The sequence below is a fragment of the Onychomys torridus genome, chromosome 19 (assembly GCF_903995425.1).
Source record: "Onychomys torridus chromosome 19, mOncTor1.1, whole genome shotgun sequence".
NCBI classification, from domain to species: domain Eukaryota; kingdom Metazoa; phylum Chordata; class Mammalia; order Rodentia; family Cricetidae; genus Onychomys; species Onychomys torridus.
The window spans coordinates 47974074-47999578 of NC_050461.1; the positions used below are offsets into that span (position 1 = coordinate 47974074).

Here is a 25505-nt window from a genome sequence, read left to right on the forward strand (position 1 = left end):
TTCAATGGGGGTACCCACTGGTTCCAGTTAGTGCTGCCTACTGGAATGTTGACTGAGCTCGTTGGCTTCACCTTGTGACCACAGTTGTGGTGAGTTCATGAGAGCAACGGCCATGTTGTATCCGGAAGACAGCACTTCACAGCTCTCCTCCCCAGATTCTGGCTCAAAATCTTTCTGGATACTTAAAGCCTTACTGGGAGGAAGGGGTTAACATGGCTTCTTCTCATGATATTTTATGTCTTGAGAGAGAAAAGTCGAGGAAATGCTTCCTTCAAGACCTGTACGATCTTCTTTGTGCTTCTGTGCTTTTATAAGTTAGAGCGGCTTCATTTAATTAATAAGAGTGCTCTCTATAAGAGTGAAGTCCCTGCCAGGTAGTGGTAGTGCACGCCTTTAATTCCAGCACTTGGAAGGCAGAGGCAAAGTTTTATGACATCTTGGTCTACAGAGCGAGTTCCAGGACAACCAGGGCTATGCAGAGAAACCCTATTTCGAAAAACAAAAACAAACCCAAACCAAAAACCAAAAACCAAAAACCAAAAGAGAGAGAGAGAGAGAGAGAGAGAGAGAAGGAAATAAAGAAATCAAGAGTCCAAAACCTGCATGAAAGGTATATTGGAAATTGGTTCAGTTAGAAAAGTGCCCCTATGCTGCTGGATGAATGGAGGACCTGAGCAATCTAGAGTCATGATGGGATGGGGCTGAAGGGCTGGAAAGTCATATGGCTTGGCATCTATGAAGAATTAGAGAAACCATGTGTAAAGGTATCATTGCCTGGACCTGTGAAAGAGGGAACTCAAGGAGAGGCATCAAGGATCCAATGTCACAGAGCACCCCAGCCCATCAGGCACCTTCTTCTGCTTCCTGATTGAATCAGAATCTGGGGCTGATGGGACATCCCACCGTGAATAGGGTGAACATGGCCTGCCAGGAAAGATCATAGGGGACAGACAGGCTTGACCGCAGGATAAAAGAAGATGGCCTGTGGTAGGAACAGGAAACTGAAAATAATAGAATGTAGAAAATGGGGTGGGAGGTGTGTGGGGGGAACTGTACAATTTGTATGATGCAGCCATTTACTAACATTTGTAAAAATGTTTGTGGAGATATATTGTTTGTCCTCTGGATTTATGGCCCAAAAGCTACTGGCAAGTGTCAATAAAGGGTTATCTTTGTGCTGAGGTCTACTGGGAGTCTGCCACTGAGTTCTCCTGAATCTTTGTGTGTTTGCGTTCTTTGCAAGCAGCTTTCTGATTCCTTTAAGAGGCTAATAATGACTTTCAGGAAGGAAAGCACTCCGTGATCCTAAAGCGGCTTCTTTCGTCACTGCGGTAGCAGTTCAGACAGGAGTCTGCGCGTCTCTCAAATTCGATTCCCTTGGAAATGGAAAAATATCACGTCAAGTCAAGTAATTAGTTTTGTTTTTGTTTTTTTTTTGGTTAAAGGTGTTATGTTTTCAAGTTTGCACAATTTAGCAGCTGCAGGAAGGATAGAAATGTGCGTGGCAGCAAGAAAGTTCAATTCAAATTATATGGATGGAGATAAAATACGAGCCCTAAATGAGCTGTCTTCTGAGGAGCAATGGGTGGAAGGCAGATTACTCATTTCTTCATGTTCTATTAAGGGAAGTCATGCCCCTGAACACAAGTTGCTCCCCTGTTTGTGGAAAACATGGTGTTCTCCTCACCAGTGATTTGGGAATGTGGGAAGGCAGTCTTCTGGTGTTTTCCAAAAAAAATGGGCATCTTTAAGGCTCTAAGAATAGCACATGGAGCCACCAAAATGTTACCTTGATAAAATTTGTGTTGACTATGGGCTGTACTGAAAGGAGGGTGTGGTATCCACTGAGTCTGGGGATGGGCTACCAAGAAAAACATAGTAACCTGTGCTCAGTGCTTCAGATAACGCTAATGATGCCCAGTACTTTGCCCATGCTTTCCTTGGCCTCGGTTCTTCATAAGCACGTTCAAGAGTCTGGACATGATGAGCAGAGGTGCCGTCAGTTGTAATGATCCTTTCTATGCTAGGAAGCATAGATTGTTCTAGAAAGTGTGGGTCTGTTTCCAAAATGTCGTCCAATCTCTGTATCTAAGTTTCAGCTGCAGTGATCACTCCTTCTGAATTAAGCCATTAAGGATGCCAGTTAGCAAGGTTTAAGCCAGCTTTCTAAATTTGTTCTTCAAATGGGATTTGTTGGGTGTCAACTATACATCATGCTACTATGCACTGAGACTTTGAAAAAACCCACTAGAGCCTATTATTCATTCATGGGCCATGGTAAGGCAGAGAGAAGTAAATAAGAAATCCAACAGAGTCACCAGGGCTAGGGCAGGAATGGTGATGAGTACTATGGTTTGGATGCCATCTCCAGAACTAATGTCCAAATTTAGCAGCCACCGCAGCTCTCTTAAAAGGTGCAGAACTTCAAGAGATGACCAAGGCCATTCTTGTGGAAGCCAGTTCCAGAAAAAGAGCAGTTTAGCTTGATTCTTCTCTGCCTCACACACAAGCCTTTTCATTAGAATCCTACCTGGATGCAGCCTTTCAATCATAGAGTTCCAGCCCCCAGATCACAACCAAATTAATTATTACTGTTTATTCATGACATGGTCTGTGATAGTCTCTGAAAGCAGCGGAGACAGACAAAGACCAGGGAAATATAAGCATTTGTAAAAGCACCCAAGAAGAAATCAAGGCAGGCTTCCTGGTGGCTGTGATGTCTCAAGGAAGACTATTGCCGGACAGACAGTAAGGGAGATGGAAAGATTCCACTTAGAGCAACCTGCTTACGGGGACATTTTGACACTGTGGAACTCATCTGCCTGAAGGAATAAAAGGCCCATGGGAGAGGGGAGGGGAGAGTGACTTTTGAGAATCAAGGATGGCAGCTCAAGTTCCTTTGCTTGTGAGGTAGACTGATCTTTCTCCAGTGCAGAGGATGGGAATGAAAGCAGAGGGGTGGAGGCTATGACCTGGAAGAGAAGACAGTGGCCTGGAAATCATAGTGAGTGTGAGGATAGAGGGCAGACTCAGAAGAGATTGAGGAACTAGAAATAAAAGCTTGTGATAGATGCATTACAAGACAGAGGAAGAGACCCGGGGTATAGAGGGTCGGTTTCTTTGGGCCTGTGCAGTGGTGTGTATGAAGAGCTACCTACCAAGAAAGGAAACAGAGGAAGATCAGGTCTGAGGAAAAGATAAATTAGATACGAAGAAGTTGAACATTAAAAGGTAAGTATACAACAGGTGCTCAATAAATATTTATAGACTGAGTGAGCCTGTGGATAAAAATGTTCAATCTGGGGAGGGGTCCTTTTTCTACAATGGAGATCTTGGGTGGAGATTTTCTACCCTGAGGTCTTCAAAGTACAGATGAAACATAACTTCTGGGAGTTGCTATGGAGATCCAAGGGGAGGAGACTGGAGAGGAGTGGAGGCTTGAGGTACCAAATGCAGAGCAATTCCCACCTCTCAGGACAGGCAGGCCAAGAAGCAGTTTCAGGAAAGCCTCAGTGCAAAGGGACATTAAGACAGGTAAACGCAAGGAAAGGATGGGAGAGATGGTACCGCCAATAAAGGGTTTGCCATGCAAGCTTGAGGTTTGATCCCTGATACCCATGTCTAAATTAGATCAATGGTGTACCTTTAATCCTGTTTCTAGGGATGCAGAGACAGGGGTCTCCCTGGGGCTTGGTGGCCAGCTAGTCTGGCCTAATTGGAAGTTCTGGGTTGAGAGAGAGAGAGAGAGAGAGAGAGAGAGAGAGAGAGAGAGAGAGAGAGACCTTGTCTTAAAAACTAAGGAGAGAGTGATGAAGGAAGACACTCAGAGTCTACCCCTGGCCTTTGCTTACATGTACCTCACTCAGACTAGTGCACACACGCCAAATAACATGTACATATATATTACAGTTAAGGTTGAGTGAGTGATGCCATGGGTCTTATGAAGCCTGATCAAGAGGGAGTGCTATCTCTATCTCTCTTCTCTTGCCCTCACTCTATGATGACCCATCCACATTGAGAAGGCAAGCTACCTGCTCTCAGATATCAGTTTCCTTAACCAAGAGAAAGGAAATGCCTGCTGTTTCAGCTCCCTGTCTGGGACATTTTGTGATGGCGGCCAGAGCTGACTAAGACAGTACCTGACACTTTAGAGTTGCTCTGGGTAAATATAGTAATCAATATTGTTTCAGCGAACTGCATGAATGAGTCATTCATTGGCATGATTGCAGAAGCACTACTCCCTCAGCACAGCATGATTTGCAACTCGGCGTGGTGGGGGGCAGGAGAGAGGAGAGCATCTGCTAGCTAGCATGAGGGTCCTGGGTGCTCAGGGAGAGTGAGAGGCAGCCATGGCTGTGACTAAATTCAAGGACAGGCTTAGACAAAGTCTCCAAACTCAAATGCTCTGCTACCCTTTGGCTTTTCTTTCTACCATTTGGTGGGCTAGGCTCTGAAACTGGAGACAATTCTTGGTTGATTATGTGGTGCATGCGTGTGTGTGTGTGCGCGTGCGTGTGTGTGCGCGTGCGTGCGTGCGTGTGTGCGTGTGTGTGTGTGTGTGTGTGTGTGTGTGTAAACTCTCTTAACAGTAGATAAGCCTATCTGAATTTCAGTAGGTTTAGCCATTGGCTGTTGTACAGTACAAAGGAATAACACCCTGCTGACAATGTGATTCCTCAAGTAAACAATAGACAAGGAAGGTGAAGGACACTGTGTGACAATAATTGGGATAATTGCAATTCATGTGTTACTCACAGCACTTACCATGAAAGCCCTTTCTGAATTACCTTCTACCACACGCTATATAGGAAAGTAGTATAAAAAGTTAGTAAGAGATTTGAAAAAATAAAATTTCCAGGAAAAGATAAGACGAAAGAGACTGAATTCTATTAAGCTGAGCATTACCTCTGAATCACTCATTGATCTGTACTAAAGAGAAGCCATTATGCTGAGCAACCAGGAATTGGAATTATCTTCAGGCTACCCATCAGGAAGACCAGAGTAGATCTGAGGTTACAGGGTTTATGAGAGGACTTTGGATGAGTTACTCGAGTACAAATATACTTTCTTTGCACTGGCAATAGGGTGGACTTCCCATTGGCTTCAGGTTACTGTGTATCCTTTTAGGCTTCCAAGCTTAACATTTCAGCACCTTCAAAGTCTACTGTTCTTAAAAGGTCTAATTATGAAACAATGTTAGTAAAATTCAGGGGCTTCCAGAGGGTCCTACCACAGGCAGCAGGCTTTGACTTACGAAATGACAACTTTACAAGCTGGTGCTGGAAGCCCAGTACCCGGATGGGCACACTGTTGTTTGGAAATGGGTTATATGTGCTCCAACTTGTAAGTTAGAAAAAAAAAATCATTTATGGAAACAAATCAGCCTGTAAAAGCAGGGGATTGATTAGAATAGGTATTAAGGGACTCTCTGGGTTGACTGGAACAGTCAAATGGTCTATACTTTGATTGACATGGTTGTTAATGGTCAAATCTAGCCATGTTTGTCAGGCTGCATACTTAATATATGTGCATTACATTGTACATGGATTTTGCTTCAAAAAGCAAAGCTCTAAGGTCAAAGTCTGGGAGCCAATAAAAATAATCAATGCTCAAATTACCTTTAAAAAGGAGGAGCCCTTTAGAAGCCAACTCATTATACTTCTGCTTTAGAGGAAGACAGTGTCAAAGCAGGACTCAAGGACAAGCTTTCAGCTGTCTAAGTTCATTCATTCCTGTGATTCCAGTGCCCTGGAGGCTGAGTCCGGAGGATCATCATGGGTTTGGAGCCATCCTGGGCTACATAGTGAGTTCTGGGACAGCCTGGGCTTCAGACTGAGACTTCGTTTTAAAAAGAAAAGAAAGGACAAAAAGGAAAGAAAGAACACACATACACACACACACACACACACACACACACACACACACACACACACCCCATTTATATATACTCAAGGTAATCAATCTAAACAGAGCTAAGCCTTTCCATCTCAGTGCAGGGACCATGTTAGTAGCGCAAGTGATCATGCAGCTACATCCCAATTTTATTTCTTTCATGCTTTCATAGAAGGATAATGTTTTTGTAAATGTAAAAGGCCTTCAATGGGGCTGGAGAGGAAGCTGGGTCTGCTCCGAGTCCTGTCTGGTTAAGAACTGCAATGGAAAGCTCTCTGGTGAATCATGCTGCTGAGCACTGCCAGTTTGTACCTCAGGATCAGATGGATTTGAAGTCTGATTTTTTTTTTTTTTTTTTTATAGCTCTAGTTGCTGTGAAGATAGGAAGATAAACATCCCAGCAAAAACACAAAACAAAACAAGCAAGCAAGCAAGCAAACAAACAAAAAACCAGTTTGGAAAGTGCTGGATGGTCTTGGTCATGTGGAAAGTTAGTTGTCAGAAATGGGCATTTAGACAGGTGGGATGTTACTTTGTCACTTGAAGTATCTAGATAGGAAATGAGCCCATATTTGGTGACCGAACAGTGGCTAGACAAGATGCCCTGTCTTTAAGTTCTCAGAATCAGACCTTGTGTTTAAGCTGTTCCTCCGTGGGCTGAGGTGATAAAAAATGACTTCAGTTCAGGGAGGAAGGTGATAGATGACTGGGAATGACAACCGAGGCTCAGAGGAGGGAGGAGGCTCCGAGGAGGGAGGGCACAGAGGACGACCATGAGCCCATGCTTGGGCCAAACCTCAAGAAGGCATGTGTGTTTTCTGCCAAGCCAGGAAAGTGGATATGCTAAGAAAAAAGAATGAAGACAAGCTTTGGGGAGGTCTTTTGAACAAGGGATTTTCATCTGACTGTGGCCCAGGCTACCTGTTGGAGGTGACAAACTAGAAAGGATGGGTCTGGGAGAGAGGAAGGCCTTGGCTCTTAAAGAAGCTGGGGTTTGGGATGATGGTGGAGCTGAGTTTGGATAAGGTAGAACCTGCAGCAAGAAAAGGTTGGGAAAGGGGACTGAGGCCAGGATCAGGGAAGAGTCAGAGGAGGAAAAAGACAGAAGAGGCTGTCCTTGGGAGGTAAGAGACAACTGAAAGGGACCCGGGAATGCCATGGGAAGGGAGAGAGCACATAGCTACAGAAGGCAAAAGAGTGTCAGGCCCTAGAGGAAATGGGGATGTTTTAATGTGGGGGACCAGAGGGAAGCCAGTGACACTGTGTCCAGAGAGACTGGAGGGAGCGCTGTGTTGAGGCAGGGAGAGAATGAAGGTGGGTGCCTGCTTTAGCTAGTTCTCAGCAGGAGACCACTGGCGATGACCTCTGGAGATCGCCCTGGGCAGGAGAGCAAGAGAAGCTCACGCTCTCTCCTTTACCTGGGCATGCCATGAGGCCACAGCGGTACCATACACTCAGTGTGGGAGTCAAGAGTGAGAATCCAAGAGATAATCGTTGGCTAGAGCACCAGAGGACAACCAGCATAGTTCGCCATGCTTGCCCCCACCACCCCTGGTCCTGGGAGACTGGGAGACAGAGTTTACCAAGAGGAGTCTGAAAGCTATTCCTGGAAATGTCTTTCTTGGGTTATCTCAGGCTAACTGGGATCATAAACTTCTCCACAGCCAAAGTCCCTGAGATGACAGCTGCCTTCTTACCCTTCCCTTGCAGGTCTCTAGCCCCCCCCCCCCTTTTTTCTCTTTTTAATTCCAACTTTCCTTGACTCTCTTGTTTTCTATTCTCTCTCCCTCCTTTTTTTTTTTTTTTTTCATTTTTTTGTTTTGGACTGGCTTGGGGAATGACTGTCCACGGTTGACCTACAGGAGGCGCCACTGTCTCCAGGATTCAACACTATCATCAACGAAGGGTTAACAATCTTTCTTCTCAATACTTAGTTGCTTGTTAATCTGTGCAATGCTGGAACTCTAACTCTGGGCTTCCCATATGCAAAGTGAATGCTTACTACTCACAACACAGAGCTCAATATTTATATTAGATATTTATGGTCCTTGCAGATTGTTGAGGGAACTTGTCTATGTTCTGATATTATGACCTTTAGTCTTTCCAAAAACAACAACAACAAAAAATGTATAGTCGAAGCATGATATCATTAGTCGTTTTTTCTCTCTATTACTTTCTTTGTATTGGTTCAAGGGCCACTCATAAATCTCTTGGTAACTGCCTAGGGTCCTAGGGCCGGAGACTGTCCACTCCTGGCATTGTGATTAGTCACTTAATACCTAAGGTGTTGGCTAATGTCTGGCAACAGGGACGCAGGGAGAGGGCATAGGCAGGGTACCTTACTACTCTGCATTGTACTGTGGTGGAGAGAAGAGCTGAGAACCGGGTGCATCTATTTGAAAGGGCTGCTGCAAGAGACCTCTGTCTACAACCAACTTGTGATCAGTTTAAAGCAAAGCCGCTTTTCGCTCTCAGCTCTAAGATTAAAATATCTTTTTTGGGGATGTGTTTATAGACAGCAGTCAGTGGTCTCTGGGTGGAGAGGCTCATGGGTTTGGTTAATGAGGTGGGGGAGTATTGCATTTCATTTGGACACATATCCCTGGAATGCCAAAATATTTATTGCAAAGTCTGACCTCCTTATGCCACTGGTTAGCATGGCCGTTGAGCATCTCATCCAGAGGTGAAGTGGGGCTAGGGCATTTGATCCAAATGTATCCCAGAAGGCTTTTCTTGTTTAATAGCATTGTTTAGGAAGACACTCCCCCCCCCCCCCCCCCCCCCGCCCGGCATAGTTTGTAAACTTGATCTCCACACTTTGCTATCCCAGTGTATCTGTGAACCTGTGGTTCATAGTCAACCCTGTTTCACTCTCTATAGCAGAAAGCACGGGACGCTTCTGGCTCCACAGGTAGGGAGCAAAGGGGGCTGGAGTTTCTTCTAGGAATGCTGACGCGGAGTCTAGCAGTGCTACCGCTGTCCTTCAGCAGACGGAACTCTGGAACTCTCCGCTACTCCCCACTGCCATTCACCCAGCATTGTGCAGAAGCCCAGCTGCCGCGTCTGCCGGGAGGGGCTGCCAAGTGCCCTGCCTACTGGCTGCTTCCCGAGAGTGCCTGCCACTCCACATACAAACACATCCACACACGCTCTGCCTTGATCATACACCGAGGTATTCGATCATCAGAGCACGTTCCTTCCTTCCTTCTTACTGTCTCGGCCCTCACCTCTACAAACCCATGGAACATTTCTGGAAAGGCGTCCTTGAACCAGCAGGGTAGGATCATTTTTTTGATTTCTCTCTCTGTAGCTTGAGCATTTTGAGAAAGCAACTTACCTTTCTGCCTACTGTCTGTATCCTAGCTGGAAAGGAGGCTGTGCTATTTTTCTATCGGGGGAAATCTGTTCAGCTCCTTTTCCCCCTGTTTCTGGACCTGTAGGAATCTTGTGCCATTTGTATATAATTTGGCAGGCTCAGATTTTTAAAGAGCCTCAGGAAATGCTTGCTTTTGCATGTGTCTTAAAAAGACATTTGAAAATTGAAAGTGTGATTTACAGAAACTAAATCATCTGTAAAAAGATTGTTCTAGAAAGTAATGGTTGCTGGCCATAAAGAGGAATATCTGCGATTCACCTAATGTGTTTTTAACCCTTTCTTTACTCTCGCCTGTACTTAGGGGATGCTCAGCTCAACTTTGTCTTTGGATTTAAATCAGCTTAGCTGTGTATCATCCAAAATGATCTGTTTTTCTAAGAATTAGATAAAGTGTACTTGGTAGAAAATATTTTTAAAGTGTTACTATTAGTAACAGCAACCCTGACATTTGCATGTATCAGGTACTCTTTAGGGGGTATGTGGGATAGCCATTAAAGTCAAATGTTCATGGTTATTTTAGGGGCTATCATGTTGGGGCAAAGGCAGTTTATTTAAAAAAGTACAAATTTATATCTTTTGTTACATTAACAGGTGTGTGTGTGTATACATGTACAATCAGAATTTAATTCAATATTGGATTATAAACTTCTTGTTACCTCTTAGTCATTAGAATATTTGATTCCATGTGCCTTACCCCAAGTGAGCCCAGAGGGTCGGTCCATTTGTAGAACTCAAGAGCTGAAAGACAGGGGAGTCTTTCCAAAGTTTCTGGTTAGACAGACAGGGTTATCTAATTGCCAGAGCTTTGGTTAAGGAGCCCAGGTGACGTTTTATGGGAAAACGTCTCCGTCCATGTTTAGTTTTCTCAAGTTTTGGTTGCATAACCTGTGGAAGGCAGAAACACCCATGTGCACCTAACTGAAGGTTTTTCTGAATCATATCCGCATGAGAATTTCAAAAGGAAGCGAATTGGGTATTGGGGTCCAACAAAAACAGAAAAGCCAAGCTGGGCGAATCTGCGATGGCTGTGCTGGAAGAGACCCCTTTGGGGAGCGCTTTTTTTTTTTTTTTTTCTTTTTTCAGATGTTGGAAGCTGAAGGCTAACAATTTTCTCTTGACTCCAAGTGCAGATCTTCCTATACATGCTCCATCTCCGCTCTCCTAGCCCTAGGTGCCTCCTATCTGTGTCCGCCAATGCTATATATAGCTGTCTGTGGCTGGCTGCATTTGCAACCACATACGCCATCCTATTTGCCATATCTCAGTTACAGATACAGTTACGTTCTCCCTGGGTCATTCTATGCACACACTACGTCCTTCCAGCCAACAGCAACACCGAACCAAACAGAAAGAGACAAACAGAGACGGATTGGAGCCTGGCACCGGCGCACAGGCACCACATCAGGAAAAAAGCAGCCTGTGGCTTAGTCTGCATATTTGTTGCAACCCTAGTCTTCCTGGGGGTGGGGGGTGGCGGGGGGTCGCGGCTGCTGCTACCCCTACACCCCCTGCAGCGAAATCCAGCAGCGAAGACCAGGAAAGTTAAGTTCAGGGAAGCGATTCTTTGGGTGCGCGCGCCGTGTGATGTTTTCAGCTGTGCCTGAAAGCAGCAGCCCCCGGTCGGCAGCTTCCAGCAGGTTTGCGACGTCTAAGAGCAGGGAAGACCAGTATGCAAAGTTAGAGAACCCGGGAGTGGCGGGGTGCGCTCGCTGGAGTTGGGCCACCTGGGCTCTGCAGGATCGCTCTGCGCCTGGGAAGGGGCCAGGGCTGGGGCCAGTGCTCGCGCCCAGAGGGACATGAGCTGCGTCGCCTCTAACCGCGGGCTCTGCTCTTTTTTTTTTTCTTCCGTCCCCCCAGGTGGCCCGTCCGCTGCTGAGCGCTCTGCATGCGCAGGGAGCCTGTCTGCACCTCGCCGGCCGCCACTGACCATGACCATGACCCTCCACACCAAAGCTTCGGGAATGGCCTTGCTGCACCAAATCCAAGGGAACGAGCTGGAGCCCCTTAACCGCCAGCAGCTCAAGGTGCCCCTGGAGAGGGCCCTGGGCGAGGTGTACGTGGACAGCAGCAAGCCAGCCGTGTTCAGCTACCCCGAGGGCGCCGCCTACGAGTTCAACGCCGCCGCCGCCGCCGCCGCCGCCTCGGCGCCGGTCTACGGCCAGTCAGGCATAGCCTATGGTCCCGGGTCCGAGGCTGCCGCCTTCGGTGCCAACAACCTGGGGGCTTTCCCCCAGCTCAACAGCGTGTCGCCCAGCCCGCTGATGCTACTGCACCCGCCGCCGCCACAGTTGTCGCCTTTCCTGCATCCGCACGGCCAGCAGGTGCCCTACTACCTGGAGAACGAGCCTAACGCCTACGCCGTGCGCGACGCCGGCCCTCCCGCCTTCTACAGGTACCCGCGCCACGTCGGGTGGGCCTCTGTGCCAGGTCTGGCCCGGGGAGGGGGCGCGAGGGGGGGGGACCTCGCGGGCCACAGGTCGCCCCCTCCCACCCCTCGAGGAAATCGGGAAGGATTCTTTTGCGGAGCCCGCCTTTTCTCCTTTGGCAGCTTAAAAACAATACCACCACCACCAGCAACAACAATATTCTCCACCCGCAGCTGTCTGTGGGAGGGGCGGATCCAAAGGGCCCGTGTTTCCTAACTACCCAAGCATTGGAAAACAGTCCAAAGAAGTTATTTACAGGGAGGATAGCCCAAAGCGAGTAAACCCTGGGTGGTCAGACAAGGATTCCCTTTATTATCTAAAGGTGGAGGTGTATGGGCTTAGTGAAGCTCAGGGGAGATTTATTAGTCATTGTTTTATAAAAAAAATGTTTCAGTGGGTCGGGTTCAGTGTTATTTCACCTAGAGTTTTGGACTGGAAACACGTAAGGTATACTGGAGAAGATGAAGTTTTAGGTAGATCTCTTTACCTCTCTTCTCCATTCCGGGACTCTGGATTGAGTTCGGGTTGCTCAAAAGAGCTGGTCAGGGAGTTTGGGAGTTGACTGGGTCTCAACAAGTCTTGATTTCTGGCCGAGTTGTTCGAGTTCGAGCAGATTACTGGCATATGACTTCTGACAGCTGGGAATTTATAGGTGTCCTGTGTGTTTAGAACATGCCACATAGAAGCAACAGTGCAGTAATCTCCCTTTAGCTAAGTTGCATGTCCAGCCCAGCAAGCGGAGAATGCTCTGGAGTGGCACGCGGGTTGGCTCTGTCCTGCCCCGCAGGCAGGCACTGTGCAAGAAGCCAGGGCAGTCCGGGACACAGGGGAATCCAGGACACAGAGACTCTCCGTGACCTAAGTGACTATTGTTTTGTGTCCTCAGTTTTAGTTTCTCCCAAGAGATTATTATTATTAATTATTTTGATGTCCCTTTCCTCTCATTTCTGCCTTGCCTCCATGGGCCTGCAGAAGGCTTAGGTGGGTGCTTCTGGTAAACACCTACCTGAAGAGTTGCCTAGGAGACTGTAACACATGAGCCAGATACGGACTCTTCAGGTGCCCACATGATGCCGAATCAAAGTTACTGTAGGCTGCCTCCGGGCAGTTGGCTCCTGCCTCTGCCCAGACCTTCTGTAGTACAAGCCGTGGACCATTTTTTGCTCAGTGTTGTGTTTCCAGATGTATTTATAGCAGAAGAAACAGGACTAAGGTGAAGATTGGCCCCAGAGGATATTGAAGGGTGATTTCTCGGCGTATCCAAACTCACCTTTAGCCCACTCACTCAGGGAACCAAGGCATCAGATACTGAAGTGGGTCCAGGCCCAGTTTTTACATTCAGGATAAACAGTGAACAAAACTTTTAAAAAATTGCTGGGTTCAAATTCATCTAATGTACTTTAATTCAGGGTTAAGATAGAAGAGAAAAAGAATTTATTCTCTCGACTCCCCCCCACCCCAAGCCCGAGGAACAAAATACAACGATTAAGTCTAATTCATACTTTTAAAATTCCTTGATGTTAAGGACAGTATTGGTAGAATGTGAATCCTCTAACCTTGTGGTGGAGTCCCGAAAGTATTTTCTTTTCCATTTAATTTTCAGTTCTTTTATTGCAAATTAATGCCACTGAATTTCAATGGGGACTAATGAGGCTGCTCCTTGGCGGGTTATTTACTGCCTTGCTAATAATTGCAAAGTGAGCATGGGAAAATAAAGAAGGATCACATTTTATTCAACACTGCCCACCATCTCTGGGGCAAAGAATCTTACCATAAAATACTCCATCTTAAACTTCTACTCCAAGTAATATTCAGATACTTAAAAAAAAAAATGACAAGGGATTCTTACAAGTAAAGCTAAAAATATATTGCACATAGGTGGAATTCTGGGTGGAAATTTAGTTTTAGGATGATTTTCTTATCTGGCTTATTTTCTATACCACCTTTGTTGTTTTGTTTGAATTCTGCATCTTATTAATTAGGGAAAAGTCTATGCAAGTGTTTCAAATGGGTACTTTATTACAGTTTTTTTTTTCTGAGATTTTCTTTTTTGAATAACTCCGGATTAAAAGAAGGAAGAAAGAAAACAGTTGCACAGAGCCACCCCCCCCTTTTAAATCTTTACTTTTCCTAAGTAGTTTTTAATAGTTTAGAGGCTGAACGCTGAGTTTTTACAAATTGCTTCTCATGATTCAGTACATGATGAAGTCAGTTTACCAGGTCTAATTTTTGAAAATGGAACAAAACCTGAAAGATCTGAGTGTCTTAGAGCACAGGACAACGCAGTTAGGATGGGCTTCACTTTCTTTGCCTATGGGTCCTAGACTAGTGAAACTTACTTCTTACTGTGGGTTGAGGTTAAAGAAGTTTGGGAGATACAGGCCTTAAAATATATTCAGGAGAAAATAAACCATTTAGGCAAGTGGCTGTACATTTATACAAAAAACAAAACAAAACAAAAAAACAAAACACCCCCCCCCCAAAAAAAAAAAAACCAAAACCCAAAACCAAACAAACAAACAAAACCTAATTGTCCATCTTTATTTTATTTTTTTCATATGCATTGCCTTGATGTCTGTGGGCCAGTCAGGCTAAGATTTATTATTTCCGATGGTGGAACGGGGCTGCTTTGTGAGTTCTGCATCTGCATGTTCCAGTGGACCACAGGGATGTTCAGGAAGTTTGGGTGAAGTTTGAATTCTTCAGCATCCACATGCTATGGCTACCTTTTCCGTTGGCCATGCTGTGCAGCCATATCTAGATGGGAAGGGAAATGGCAGGTAGAATTGCTTGGGGCTTGTGATAAAGTAAGAAATGCCGTCTCCGGCCAGGCTAACTTGTTACTGAGACACGATATGTTCATAATAGACAAGCTATGGTTTCATAGGCTGTAACTTACTGAAAATTTCATGGAGTCATTTTATCCAGAATTCTTCTTTAGGTTTTAGCCCACTTTGAGAATTTCAAAGAAAGTTAAAGATGAAACAATTATCTTGGCCATAATTTTAAAAATTTAACATAGGTGTTTAATGCCGCCTGAACATTTTAATTTTAGTTTAATTAGTCAGTGCTTCTAAACTACTTTTCTACTAAAACAAAAGAAAACTTAACAAACACACATGCAGACCTTCCACATCAGCCAATGCCGTGATAAATTTGGGTACTGATGTCTGTAGAGTTTGGTGAACCAGCTTGTCTGTGGTGATTCCCGAAGACTACTTCTCAACTTTGAGAAGGTCCAGGGAGAGAGTGGAGGGACTGATGTTCCAGTTTCCGGTGATCCCTCCCATGCACCTGAATGATCTGGCCACTCTTTTCTTTCGGCTCCTACGTGTTTTAATCATTTAAATTGTCGCCGGCTACTTGACATGTCAAATTGGTCTAAGAATAGCGCCACATACTCTGGTGGGAGTGTATGCTTGGATCTAGATGGAATTGCATCTCTGAGCCCACTTTCTCTTTCACCGGCCTCATGCGGCTTGTACCCACCATGAAGAGAAAGAACTCTTAGGGGTAACTGCCACTTATTCCAAACTTCTGTCTCCACAGTTTTTTGTTGTTTACCTTTTATGAATATATATTCATATATATATGTATATGTATATACATGCTGCGAAGTTCATAATTTGAGAAAATTCAGGTTGAGCATATCTGATTTCTTATACTTTAAAAACATAGAAGGCAGGGCAGTGGACAGCAGGGAGAACGGGAAGGATGCCAGCCTTTCCAGGATGACAAGAACATAGTGCTTTTCCATATGAGACTGTGCATGTGAAGGCAGTGTGATGTCTACACAGCATTAGACATTCTTTTTATTACTTTACCCACATCTGACTATCTGTCGGTATGCTTGTGTACACTAGAGCAAGAGAAAAGGATAGATCTGAGCAGCTAGTAGTTTTGTTACAAATGGAGAATGACGGCAACATGAAATCATTACTCCTACAAGCCCGAATCTAAATGAAATCTTTATTACTACATGACATTTGTTTGTGCTCTGCTCATCATAAGGAACATGAGGGTTATAGGTACCTTTGTAGAACATCCAAGTGGTATGCGGAAAGTTTCGTATCAGGAACTTCACAGATTTGAATCATGTTTTTACCAACTCCATATACTATACAGGATGAACCCTCTTCTGTCTTCCCTGTGATGGCAGCAATTCTTTTAGTGTGATTTGGGAAGGTCTAGGTTGAGAGAGAGAACAGTGTATGGAGTGCCCCCCACCCTCTGCCACAGGAGACCATGGATGGATGGGGAGAAAGAAGCACATTAGCTTTTCATTTTAATGTTGAATGTCAGTTCACTTATTCAGGAATGGAAAATATGGAATGATTATACATGTTCAGAATCAAAATGCACACTCCCAGAGAGATTCTAGATACATCCAAAAAAAAAAAAATACAGTAGTTTTTGCACACACCGAACAGAGTGAAAGCATATGGAATTTCACCAAGAGACGGCGGCAATTCATCCAAGTTCCTAAGGAGTTTTATTTTATGGGTTCAGCTCTTGCAGTGAGCTGATGGATGATTTTGTTTTGAGGAGTTGCCTCTTCAGCCTGCCATCTTACTTCTGAGTGCTCAAGTGATTTGGAGGTTAAGGAGGGGGTGGACACCTGTATGCTTGGTCTCAGGATTGGGAAGTAAAAAGCATAATTGCTGTGTTCTGTGCTTGGAGAATATTATTAGGAATTCCAGGAATATATTTGCCTTAATCAATAGTGTTAAAATGATGTTTACTTATCTATATTTCATTAAAATGTGATGGTTAGAAATGTAACTGTTTGGGTCCCAATTAACAGAATTTTATGTAGTTTAATAAAGTAGTGATTTCAAGGAAGTTGGTCTAAAAAATAAGAATGTGGTTAGCATTTATAATCAATATGGTGGTGTGGTGATGACCTGTGATGAGAGTGTGGAAGATGGTGGTGATGATGGTACTGGTGGTGATGGTAATGATGGTGATGGATGATGACGATGATGATGGTGATGATGATGGTGATGGTGATGATGGTACTGGTGGTGATGGTAATGATGGTGATGGATGATGACAATGACGATGATGATGGTGATGATGGTGATGGTGATGATGGTGATAACAGTAGCAGTACTGGGCTCTGTTGGGGTAGGTAGTGTTTTCTGGATACTGGGTAGCACGGGGATGTTTATCTTAAATAGACACCGAAGTCTTCTAATCCATTTGATTTATTTTAATTATTTGGCTATAATTTAAGAATCAGAAAATTCCAATGATATCAACCAAATTGATATTGTAATCCTACTAAGTACCTGTAACTGCTAGGTAGAAATGTCAGACTTCCTCAAACCACAGACAAATATGGACTCCCCGTCCTTTGAGTTTTTAAAGGGACAATGCTGTTATGTGTTTGTTCTCCAAAGTTTTTCCCACCGGTCTCAGTCATCTTTCCCCTGTAATTTTGTGGTCTTTGGAGTTGCTGTGCGTTACCCACAGAAACACCGTGAAAGCTCACTCATGTTAGTAAAGTTTGCCCAGGACTGTTCAGAAATAGGTGCATTAAAGCCAGTCTTTAAAAGTCGAGGACTCATTGTCGATCGGGAGAGTGGAGAGGGCCCTCTGCGGTTCTTTCCTCCAGTTTGGAAGTCGCATAGCTGTCTGCCCTGAGCTCTTTCTCGGCTTCCATTCCAGTCCCGTGTTCTGTGGCCTCGGCTCATTCCCTGCCTCCCGAACACCAGTCTGTTTAGGGGTCCCAGGAGTGGACTAGGGGTGTCCTGCACTAGTGAGCGGGCAACTTGTTCTTTGAATCTTACAGGTTTTTTTTTTTTAATTTTTATTTCTTTTGAGACCGCAAAAGCAAAATTATCTCTTAGTTTCTCACAGCTGCTAACCTTAGTTATTAGGTTAGAAATGGTCATCTGCATACGGCCCACTTCTTTTCTCATGGTCCCCCCACCCCAATTCATTCTCATGTTTTCTTGCTTCCTTCTCAAATAAATGAAAGCTTTACACTCCCCTTAAACTTTTTTCTGGCTTTTCATTCCATCAGACTTTCTTTTCTGTTCTGGTTCCATCTGTTTATGCTCAGATTTCTCTTCTACCTTTTCTGGCTTATTTCTTTAGAGACCTAGTTCATCTATTATTTTAACGACATTTGGAACAGGCCCTGAGACTTCCTCTCTACCATAGGAAAGCTGATGATAGTTCGAGGTGATGCCTTCATAACTCAGAAGGCCATTAACTAGATTGAGAATTCCAAAAAGGATCCCCTGCCTCAGTTTTATGGATAGAAACTTGAAAGAAAATAAGGAAGCATTTCCAGTTAGTAAAATGCCTTGGATAGTTTATTTATTCCTCCATTCGGCTCCCCCGTTCTAAACTGAGAAGAGTGTGGGGGCCATACTTTATAATAAAATATACTTTTGTGTTCCCAGCAAGTCATATATGGTACTGCCTATGACAGGTGGGAAATCTTCCTGAATAACATTTCAAACTCATTTTTTTCCCTTTTTTTTTTTTTTTTTTGCTGTGGGAGGGACAATGTGTATGGTATACAGATAACTAAAAGTGCCGTTTCAGCCATTGTTCTGGGGAGTTCCAGAACCATGTTCATTTGGGTAAGGAGTTTATGCTAATATCCTACACCATCAACAAAAGCACTCATTTTAAAAAACAGTTTGAGTCTACCTATGATTCATGTTACTTATGTCATAAAAGCATTTTAAATGGTGCTTGGTGGAGACTCTGCAAAACTTTCACAATGCTTTGTTGTCAGAAATGTAATTGATTTTAAAGATCTTCTGCGGAGACGGACTTTTGTTTTGGGGGTAGACTTTAGAGTCTTTCTGCCAGCATATTTCAAATAGTTTGCAGTGGAGGATGCATTTCCCCAGTTGACTCCAAGATGCAAGTTACTTCCATTCAGAAGGTATTTTCTTCAGTTATAGGGAAGGGATTGTGGGGCCTTGGGAAGTCTCTTTGGTTCCTATAGGCAGGATATTTGGGCAGTGACAGGTCCAAACAGACACCCCGTCTAATTAAAGTCTGTTCCCCTCGTCCCCCAGTGAAGCTGTGGATATGTGTGTGCTGAGAATCTGTCTGTTCGGGGAATGGATGGTGGTGGGTGGGAAGCCTCAGTTCCAACAGCATTCTGGGAAAGGCCATGCAGGAAGGGCTGGCTGTTTTGATGCCTTTGGAAGAATGAGGAGAGTGTGTGGGTCTCTCCCTCCCTGGATGATAAACACACAAAGAAGGATCTAGAGGGTATTCCACACACAGTCAGCCCTCATCTGCCACAGGACCAGCACTTTGAGAACTCAATCACGTACTGAAATTGAACTGAAGCCCCCAAGTCAACAGAGAGGATGCTTTCTTAGTGTTTTGCTGACATGTATGGAGTGACAAAAACTTGAAGTCATCTAACGTGCCGTCTTCTTTTCTAAGGCTGAACATGACAGACTCCCTTCTTGCTTCATACTGTAAGTGTGTCCTTTTAGGGGTCTATTAGTGGCAGAGTGTTGGCATTTTTATCCCTTTTGTTTGTGATTTTACTGTGTGTGATACCCCCAGGCATAGTGCTGAAGTGCTATCTAGTGTTTCTCAGTGCAAAAAGCTGCCAGAGATCAGCTATGTTTAGGTATAACTTTCAATGCAGTTGACTGAGTTCAATGTTAATGAATTAACAGTTTATATTAAATGAAGTGTTTTAAACAGAAACACACAAAAAGTAAGGTTTTGTATTGATAGGTTAGTAAACTGTGACCAGAGTCTTCCAGGGACCCACCCTTTTTTCCTCTCAGAGAGCAAGGTTTAGTACCCACTAACTCTGCATTCACAGTGACTTCACAGAACATAACTACCGGGAATAATTAAGGGCATAATGAGAACATGTGTTTGGGAGCCAGGCAGCCTGTGTCTTGATTCTGCCTTGACTCTTGTCTAACTGGGATCTTTGGTAAGTCACTTACTTGTGTGCCAACATATAGCCATGTATAAGATGCCAATCAAAATAGGAACTACATATTTTGGATGTTGTGAGGATTGAGTTCATAGATATCTAGGGCTCAAGACGAGAGCTTGTAACAGGCCAGTGGTTTTGCACCAGCCCTTTATTATTTCTCCCCACTTGCTTTCCCACTCCTTCTCTCCCCACATCCACATTTTTCTGTGACAAGCTCTCACTCTATAACCAAGGCTGTCCTTGAGTTCATGGACCTCCGGAACCCTGGAATCACCAATCCCAGAAATATTTATTCCTTCTTTAAAAGGAAGTAGAGAGCTGTCTGTCATGTTGAAGAGAGGGGCTCTGTTTGCACCCACAGTGCTTGTAGCTTCCTTCTGTTTAATTTGCCTACAAGGAACCAGCTTTAATACCCTATTGTGATGAGAGGTTGAAGTTTTCCAACCAGAAGGAAGCAGGAAGCTAATATTTCTTGAAATGCCCAGGATATGCCAGGTACTGTGCTGGCAAAGAACAAAACAGCAGCAGCCTCCAAATAAGTGAGAACCAGTCAGTCGATAAGGAGGAGGGCAAGGCATTAAATCTGGGGTTGTGAGGCAATCTTAGAGAGGGAAGGGCGAGGCTAGGGTGAGCCACCTGTGGGAGAAGCGGTCACGTGCCAGGCAGGGAGGACATTCTTTTGTGACTTGGGGCAAAGGGACATGTCTAAGCATCTCCAGAGGTGGCTTTTCACGGCTGGTGGCCTCAGAGACCGGAGGGCCATTGCCGAACCATGAACATTGTTAAGAAATTACTCAGGCCTGGGTCTTGTCTCAGAGGTTCTGATCCTTGCTCTGAGGTGAAAGCTGAGATAGGCAATTAAAGAAAACAACCCACAGCTCCATAGGGCTGCTTTGCAGCCTCCTGGAGTGTCTCTTCAGATCCCTTCACAGGCATGGGCTTTCTAGCATGGTTTTACATATGGAGATATGGAGGTGGTGGAATGTTCCTGGTGGGCTCCAAGGTTTTGTGATGTTTGAAACTCCAAACTGAACTCTTGACTGATTCCCCAAAGATCCTCTCCTGAGGTGTGGGTGCCTGAGGCAGGGTAAAGAGAGTGCCGAGGACAAAAATGACTGCAGCAGTACTTTTGACTTCTTCTCTTTGCAAACATGCAACAGAGGTGGAGCAATTGCAATAGATGTAGACCCAGAGAAGAATGGGAGATGTGGACTTTTGCCACAGATGAAATTAGGAAATAACCTAAACATATGGGTACAAACCCACATACACTAATGACCTTGCATGGTCTGGATTTTGCTCGGTACTTAGATAGTTTAATGTGATGTAAGTCCTTGCATGCCCCCCCCCCCCCCACTGCCATCCCCAGTAGAGTTCCCTTCCATTTAGGCCTTTCAGAGAGTTACTACAGCATCAGATTTTTCGTGGTGAAAAGAAAAACCTCTAGAACCCGCAACTAAATTCACATCGGAGTAAATGGTTGACTGTATAAAAAAAAAAAAAAATCTAGTTGCACATCTGGAAAATTCCTGACTTCAAATCCTTGAGAGTGGTTTTTTATTTGAAATAAAGAACCAAAAAAAAAAAAAACAAAACCCCAAAAACCACTCCATTGTAATGAACTCACAAGTGAAATGATCACACAGCTGGATTAAGGTAGCCTCTCAAACAACCACGTAACCCACTCCCAAACTCCAGTCATTGCAGTGAACTTCTGTACAGATGGGATGGCCTTTCTGCAGCCATGGTGCTTCCTTAGGATTTCACTGTTAATTCCATTTTAATGAACTTGTCCATAACAAAGGAAAAAAGAAAATAAGTTGAACTAGAAGAACAATGAGCTTTGTACCCTCTTTTGTGAGTCCCTTTACCTGTACTCCATCCTCCCCAGGCACCTGATATTGGCCCTTCCTGGTCTCCTTCCTAAATGTTGTGCTATACCCACACGTAGACACCTTTCACACACAGGAGAACTCACTTTTGGCCTGCTGTCTTGAAATATTTGGAGAAATTAGCAACGTGTTTAGAATGTATGATGTTCTTGGTGTTTCTCTGCTGCTGGTTTTTGTTTTAAATGACTTATTTATCAAAAGCAGAGGGGTCCCCAAGGGCCTGTATCGTGATGCATCAGCCTTCCACTCTCCTTCCTAAAGCTCCTTTCTGGATTAGTCAGTCCTCCAACCTGTTCCCTTCTCAGCCATTATGTCAGACTCAAGAGTTTGAATTCTTAGAACTATGGAAACATGCATCTCCTTGGCTGTCTTCTCCAATGCCTCCGTTTCTTTTTCACTGTGCTGTATTCCTTTAAATATATTTTAATTCTTTTTTGAGAAATTCATATAATGTATTTTGATCATACTTGCCTCACACCTTTCCTCCTAACTCCTCTCAGATCTACCTACCTTCTGTAACTTCATATCCTTTTTTTCTTAAATAGTCCACCAACTCTAATTTGTGCTGCCCATATATATACTCATGAGTGTGGGTCTGTCCTCAGGAATGTGGTTGGCCTACCTACCAGAAGCTCCACACCTAAAGAAAACGGACTCTTCCTCTCCCAGAAACCACCAGCTGTTCATAGCCAGCAGTGGGGGCCTGTGAGCTCCTTCTTCCTCCCTGTCAGAATGTTGACTGTCTTGACCAATGCACGTCTTGTATGGGTAATCACAACTGTTTGAGTTCATGAGTGCGGTATTCCTGCTGTGTCCAGAAGATACATGTTGTTCTGGTCCTCCCAAGTGTTATCCACTGCACAAAGAAATGTCTTTGAAGAATTCTGAGAGGTGCTTATCAATGGGTAGAGAGACAGGAATTTAGAGGGCAGTTTACTACTAGTTCCACATGGCAGAATAATAGTAGTAGGTTCACCCCTGGGGCCAATGAGGTCCCTGACTATGGGTTATTGGCCAGATGTACAGCACTGGGAATGTGTTTCCTCCTGCAGAACGGGCCTCAAATACAACCAAAAAGCAGTAGGTTGTCCCCATAACATTTGTGCCACTCTTACATCTGCTGTTTGGCTCTGCTTGTACCTCAGAGGTCTCACAGGTGAGCAGTGACCACACTTCTTGATTACCAGGATCTAGACCTCAGACAACAAGGGCTGCTGCCTGCTCTCCAGCCTAGGACTCCCTTGGTTTTCATTTCTGATGTGTAGGAATCATAATTTATGAAATCAAACTAGCTCCCCCACCTAATTTATGAAATTCAACCTTATTCTAAGATGTCTGTGTTTGACACGAGGAAGTGGCTGGCAAATTTATCCAGGGACCCAGGGACTTGTGGAAACTCCAATTTCTTGAGATTTTATATTGACCAGCTGTGATGGAGGTAAGGGCAGTGCCAGTCAATTTATGGTTTGCCTTTAACACAGACATGACAGTTTCGATCAAGTCCTGAGTCCTATGGCAGGTACAGAGACCTGACACGTTGTTCTCAAGGAGTTTGCAGTCAGTGAGGCAAGTAAGAGTCTGTGAAGAAATGACAGTGGACTAAGAATCCTGTTCAGGAAGAAGCCACTAGAGGTGCTGTGGAGAGCATTTAACAAAGTAGTCCTAGCTCACTGAGGCCCAGGCCACAGAGGGTTTGACTGGGCAAGTGACACTCATCTGGGGGGTCTTGAAGAATGAGGATGCAGCCATGTGCAGGAGCTGGGCAAGGCTGTGAGCAGATACTGAGCTTGGCTTGCTCAGGCAGCGTGTCCTCGCCATCCTGTACTGTGGAAATACAAATATTTAGAGCCAAATGGTTTCACCGAAAGAATTACTGTAAATTATTAAGACTCGAAGAGGAAAATAATAATACCAACAGCTTGTGTGCTTGGGGAGTTTTGAGTACAGTGTACCGGGCACCTTGTTGATAAATATACAGAGATGAACTTGTTTAATTTTTATGCCAGCCCTAATAGCCAGTGCTATTACTGTTCTCATTTATGGATGGAGCAACTGAGCTTCAACTAGGGTCACAGGTCACAGGGCCAGAACTAGAGAACCAGGGATTCAAAATCTAGAAAATGAAGCTGAAACCTTAAACCAGCAGAATTCTTTGTGGGAAAATGGATAGGGTGCCGTCTGCCGCTGATCAGATCTCTGGCCAGTTGGTCTTTTAGATTATTGCAGTGTCTTTATTTTTGGTTGTGACAATGCTTTAATCTTGGACTATGTCCTGGGGCTGTTGCTTTCAGTTTTACGAGACATGGCTATTTTTATGATTCTTGCTAAAAGTGTGTTTAAACAATTTTCCATTAAGTAGAGGGATGTTTTCTCCTCTGCTATCAGAAGGAGCTAGTGAATGTTATCCTAACAACGCTTGCTGATAGCAACCTTATCCATTTCTTCGCATGTGAGCTCAATCTGAGAATTTGAAATCGGGTTGGAGTCACAGTGTTTATTTGGTCCACTCCTCTGTCCATGTTTATAAAATCATAAAACCATAGTGTTTTTAATCTAGAGGAGAGGCTAGCCATGCTCTACTTTAACCTTTTTTTGCTTTAGAGACAAGACCTCAGAGTCTTAGCATTTTCATCTAAAGAGAGACCTCAGACACGATTTCTCTCTATTCTTTCATTTTCTGGATGAAGAAAAGGAAATCCTGAGAGGCGAAGTGATTTTCTCCAGGTTCTCCAGCTGGGAGAGCCGAGTCGATGACCAACTCCTGCCCACTCCATCCCTCTTAATAGACAGAAGCACAGTCAATCCCCATTCACCCAGGGGGACAGATAGCACATCCGGCTAATTGTTGGAGTTCAGGCATTTGCAATGGCAGCTCAGCAAAAACAAAGTGGAATGTCGGAATGCTTGATTGTGGTTGCTAAGAAATTAACACGACGGTGAAAGCCAGTGAACTAGCTGCACCTGTGCAGACTGCCCATCTGTTTAATTGGCCCACGGGCCACGTGAAAAATGCTGACCTCTGTTTAGAGTTCAGCTTTAGCTCCGCGGTGGAGACTTGTCTCCTATACTCATATTTAGATTGTTTTCTCTTGGTCCTTATTATTGTATCTTGTTTACTTTTGATTGAAGATGGCCTTTCTTGTTTTCTCTTTTCTTTCTGTTTTTTTTTTTTTGTTTCCAAAGCTTAAAGGTTAGGAATTACCTTGCCAGATTTCTCTCGAGCCTCATCCAGATGCTCTTCAGATCTCAAAGGCAGTTGGATGCTATTTTAACACTACTCTTACCGATGCAAAAATGAAACTCACCTTAGGCCGTTTTTAGTAATGACAGAATTGAAGAAAACACGTTGTCACTGTTGAAAATCATGTGTCTTGTCAGAGACTAATTTATAAGCCTAACACTGATTTGGTCCTGTTTACTATTAAATTTTTCTCTCTGTGGTTGAATATTGTCCCCGAAAATGAAATGTAAATTTAATAAGCAAGACAATGGTTGGAGCCACATGGTAGGCGTGTATAATTAGTGTTCCTGATAAATGTTTAACACTGTGGTTGTGGCTGGTGGTTTATAACTGCAAAATCAAATGACAGCTTGTTCTGTAGACATTTATATTTACCAAGATAGGATCTAGCATTAAGGAAGTGAACAACAGCCTTTTTTTCCCACTCTAATATTTTTAACGAGTTAAGGAATTATTAGAACTGTCAAAGTATTTGAAAAGACATCGGAAATCATTCTACACTTCCTAACACTATAAAGAGAGCGAGTGGGAATTAAATGTGCTTTGATTAGCATTTTCTGTCTTCTGTTTGTAAAAGAGAGACTATCTGAAGGAAGAAGACATTATACGGGCATCTTAAGGTTGCTTTTCAGGTTTCCTTTTTCTTTGGCCGACAATTGTAGATCAATAAGTATTTTCTTCTGTTTTGAAAAAAAAAACTACTGTCACTGTCTTTTCAGTGATGTGGCTTTCACTAGGG

The 25505-nt window shown here is 44.1% G+C and overlaps 1 protein-coding gene across 1 annotated transcript in view; it reads left to right on the plus strand.

Annotated features, from left to right (window-relative positions):
• The first annotated feature begins 11131 nt into the window (after window positions 1-11131).
• The window catches only part of Esr1 (estrogen receptor 1), a 262394-nt gene continuing 248020 nt past the window's right edge, over window positions 11132-25505 (plus strand). The window contains exon 1 of the mRNA XM_036168964.1: window positions 11132-11660. Coding sequence (XP_036024857.1) covers window positions 11197-11660 — 464 coding nt within the window. The 5' untranslated portion in view covers window positions 11132-11196. The remainder of the gene's footprint in view (window positions 11661-25505) is intronic.